At 38.9% G+C, this 4,908-nt stretch overlaps 1 protein-coding gene across 1 annotated transcript in view; it reads left to right on the forward strand.

Moving 5' to 3' along the window:
• LOC106880967 (uncharacterized) overlaps positions 1–4,908 on the forward strand; it is a 42,664-nt gene that overhangs the window by 23,688 nt on the left and 14,068 nt on the right. The window contains exons 3-4 of the mRNA XM_014931145.2: positions 295–420; positions 4,361–4,563. Of these exons, the coding sequence (XP_014786631.1) occupies positions 295–420; positions 4,361–4,563 (329 nt within the window). The remainder of the gene's footprint in view (positions 1–294; positions 421–4,360; positions 4,564–4,908) is intronic.

The following is a 4,908-nucleotide window of genomic DNA, read 5'->3' on the forward strand; positions in this document are numbered from 1 at the left end:
ATATATATATATATATATATATATAAGTATGTATATATAAGTATGTATGAAGAATAATAATAAATGGAGGTCGATTTATTATTATTCTTCATATCTACTCAAAATACATCACTTTAACTTGGTATTTCTACCTATTAATCGAGTATGATATCCCAGTTTTGTATGATTTTTGCTACCCTGGTAATTATTAACATATTTTCATTATTGAAGTTTTTTCAACCGAGATAATATTAATATATACATAAATCTATATATATATATATATATATATTGTTGTTTTCTTCATTATTACAGGAGGCTCTGGAGAACAGCATTTGACACCGCAAGGGAAACAGAAGACTACTAAACAGGAAATAAAGTCTGATAAGGATTTACCAGCTTACTGCAATCCACCGAACCCTTGTCCAAAAGGATACACAGGTGAATCCTTTGTCTTTAACACTGACATCATCATCATTGTCATTGTTGTCATCGTTGTCGTCGTCAACATCATCACTGCCACCATCATTATCATCATTGTCAATAGTAACAACAATGCCATAATTCTCATTTGTTAAGTAAGTTTTTGTTGTGCTTAACATTGCTTATTTTGCCACTGTTGTTCAAGACATTAGTATTGCTGCCACCATGCCCATAATCATCAATGTCGTCATCGTCACAGTCATTGTCATTGTCATCGTCATCGTCCTCCTTATCTTCCTCGTCCTCCTCCTTGTCCTCCTCCTCCCTCTCATCCTTGTTCTCTTCCTTGCCCTCATCCTCCTCCTCCTTTACTTGTCCTTGTCCTTGTTCTCCTTGTCATCATCATCATTGACCTCCACCCCATCCTCGACATCATCCTCACTATCTTCCTCCTCCTCCTCCTCCTCCTCACCCTTGTCATTGTCATTGTTGTTGTCATTGTTGTCCTCCTCATTAACATGAACAACAACAACAGCAATAATAAGCCCATCATTCTCATTATAATAGATTTTGTTCTTAGTGGGGAAAATTTTGCAACTATTGCTCCTCCTCCTCCTCCTCATCATCATCATCATCATCAACATCTCCTTCAATGCCACAATCACAACATCATCATCATCATCATCATCATTTAATATCTGCTTTTCATGTTGGCATGGGTTGGACGGTTCGACTGGGGTCTGGCAAGCCAGAAGGCTGCACTAGGCTCCAATCTGCACAAGGCCTCAGATTTGGGGGAAGGGATTAAGCTGATTACATTGACCCCAGTACGTAACTGGTGATTGTTTAATCATCCCCGAAAGAATGAAAGGCAAAGTTGACCTCGGCAGAATTTGAACTAAGTACGTAATGGCAGATGAAATACCGCTAAGTATTTTATCCAGCGTCCTAATGGTTCTGTCAGCTCACCACCTTGATAATAATAATAATAATAATAATAATAATAATAATAATAATAATTTCCCTGATGCAGTACCAGACAGTGGTTCTCGTGGCTTCTTATCTTAACTGATTGTTTTGTCTTGGTATAAAAAGATGGGCTGCAACAAATATTCTGCTCAATACCACAGATTTGTTTGTCAGTTGCTTGACCTTAATCAGTTGAGCATGTCCCTTGGTGGCTGACGATATGTGCATCTCTGATCATGAGCAGAAGTAGTGGGGGAGCATCATAGCCATGTGCTGAGAGGAATTCTTTGGGGTTTGAATAATTCACCTTTGGGAACATAGGTATTTTGTTCGACATCCTCAAACAACCTTTATTCAAGGACCTTTTGAGCGGGATGGGCTACTCGACCTGAAGAAAATTCTAACTGGGCCCCACCTGCGAGGTTATACACTGTTTATCTTGATATGAGATCGCCATGCCATGCACATATGGTTGTGATGCATGTGCCTGGTGTCCCCTTATCAGACAGGTAGTCATGATGGGTATACTGGGCCTCATATATTTGTGCCCCAGTGTCACTTTGATGGCATGCACTGCTCTCTCACTCAATAATAATAGTAATAATAATAATGTGGAAACTAATGTCAGGTGCTTTGGTATAAAGACTTAGAAAAAGGTGGGCTGCTACCTATTAAACAGAAAGGGTGTTGAAAGAGGAGTCTGGGAATGAAGGATCAGCTTTTAATTGATAATCTAATTAGCAAGAACTGCAAGAGAAGACACACAAACTTAAGCATGGCATGGATTGACTATCGTAAAGCCTAGGATAGGATACCACACTCATGGATAATAAGAACAATGGAAATGTACGGAGTAGCAGAAAATATGAGAAGTCCTATAGGGAGCAGTATGAAATGTTGGAGAACGGAATTGACAGTAGGGAATCAAATATTAGGAGAGGTGAAAATCAAGAGAAGAATCTTTCAAGGGGACAGTATGATCTTTGTGCTGGGAATGATCCCCTTGAGTGAAATACTACAAAAAACAAAGTTGGGGTATGACCTGAGAAGAGGTAAAGGAAAGCTGAACCACTAGGTATTCATGGACAACTTGAAATTATTCATAAAAAGTGAGGGAGAACTAGACTGCTTAGTCCAGTCTGTATGGATTTTCTCCAATGATATTAAGATGGAGTTTGGGCTCTCAAAATGTGCTGCGATGGTATTGAGATGAGGAAAGCTTGTCCAGACAGAAGGCATATGGTTGCCAAGGAGTGAAGTGATGAAGGCAATTCAACCTAAATCCAACTATAAATACCTGGGAATACTTGAGGGAGATGGCATTAAACCCAGTGACATGAAGGAAAAGACAAACAGAGAGTACCTGCGGTGAGCGAGAAAAATATTGGCTTCATAGCTGAATGCCAGGAACATAATTTTGGCAATAAACTCGTGCACAGTCGCAGTAGTTTGGTATGATACTGGAATCCTGAAGTGGACAGAAGAGGAGCTAAAGGAGATGGACAGAAAGTCGAGAAAGCTCCTAACAATGCATGGAGCCCATCATTCACATACAGTCACTGATCGCCTATACATGAAGAGAGCAAATGGAGGAAGAGGACTGATAAGTGTGGAAGACTGCATGTGTATCGAAATAGAGAGCTTAATGAAATACCTAGCCCAAAGTAAGGAAACCTTGCTAGTGACAGTTAGGAACGAGGGAGTATTGAAAGCAGAGAATAAAGGAAAAACAAAAGAAGTTAAAAAGGACATGTAGAAGAATTACGCAGGAAGAGACTACACAATCAATTCCATGTAGCTACAACAGAAATTGCTGGAAAAAATCAGGTGAGAATGGCTGAAGAAAGGAACATTGAAAAAAGAGACCAAGAGCACTATACTGGCAGTGCAAGACCAAGCTTTGGCCACGAACTGGAGGGTTAACCTTAGCAATGAGCAAGTGTCTCCGCTGTGCCACTTCTGTAACGGAGTGGACGAAACCATTGCCTATATCATGAATGAATGCTCTAGACCTGTCCAAAACTTCTAGATTTGTGGTGGCATGATCAGGCAGCAAAATTGGCTACACTGGAAACTGTGCAATAAGTGGGGGCTAGAGAGAGACAAGATGTGGTATGAGCCCAAACCACAGAGTGGTGGAGTTAGAGACTAGTAAAATCCTCTGGGATTTCCAATCCAAACAGATCAGGTGCTAGAGCATAACAGACAAGACTTAGTGGTAGTGGACAAGGTGCACCACATATGCTATGTAGTTAACGTTGCATGCCCCTTTGACCCACGAATAGTCAAGAAAGAAGGCGAAAAAGAGAGATATATACAATCATCTTAAGTACAAAATAACCCAGCCATAGAAAATAATGGTGAAGAAAGTGCCAATTACTGTTGGGTCCTTAGGGATAGTAACAGAAGGCATCAAGAGGAATATAAAAGAAATCGGAATAGAGTGCCCAGAAGGACTGTTACAAAAGGTTTGCCTCCTTGGTACAGCCAGAATAATCAGGAAAGTATTAAATAGTTGAAAAGAACAGATAACATGGTACCGTAGTCTGCAGGCAGCAAGCCTGCTATGCATGCAAGACTCCAGGAGTTCCTACAAAACCTATGATAAAAATAAATAAAAATAATGATATTTTTACTATAGGCACAAGGCCTGACATTTTGAAGAGGAGGACAGTTAATTACATTGACCCCGGTGTTCAAGTGGGGTGAAACTTTAGGGGGTGGGGCTAATTGATTAATATGACCCCAGTATTCAGTTTATTTCATTGATTCTGAAAGGAAACAAGGCAATGTTTACCTCAGTGGATTTGAACTCAGAACATAAAACCAGAAGAAATACCACTGAACATTTTGTCTGACATGTGAACAAATAAAGAAACAACAACAACAACAACAGCAAAATAGATTTATCTTAACCATGTCATTTTTTTTTTTTTCCATATTTTTTGCCTTTTTTTTTCTCATTTGAAATCCATTATTTATTATGCAGAGAGAGATGGATGTTTGGAAAAATTTGAAAATACTGCTAACAACAACCGAAAATATCAAGAGTCTCAGAACTGCCCCTGTGATGCTGATCACATGTTCACCTGCCCTGCCGGCAGTAAAGTGATCAATACCAAAAGTCGAAAGGCTACTGCTAGTATTGGATCTGGTGTTGCACATGCCCTTGGAGATCAAGAAAGCAATGAGGTAAGTTGAATGGTTTAAATATTTGTCAAGAAGAAAAAAAAAATGTTGGATTTTTGGTTTTTTTTTCTTCTTCTCTTAACCCTTTAGCATTTAAACTGGCTGTATCCAGTTCAAGTATTGAACTTGCTTTTATGTTCAAACTGTCCAGATCCAGCCTCTCACACCTACTCTACAATGTCATTCTAAAAATAAGTAATCACATCATTGAAATGTTGAAGCTATGAGATAATGGGTGTATGTGCATACATGTATACAAACATGCACATAAGCATGTGTGTGTGTGTGTACATACATACATACATACATACGTACATATATATATATATATATATATATATATATATA

The sequence above is a fragment of the Octopus bimaculoides genome, chromosome 16 (genome assembly GCF_001194135.2).
Source record: "Octopus bimaculoides isolate UCB-OBI-ISO-001 chromosome 16, ASM119413v2, whole genome shotgun sequence".
NCBI classification, from domain to species: Eukaryota; Metazoa; Mollusca; class Cephalopoda; order Octopoda; family Octopodidae; genus Octopus; species Octopus bimaculoides.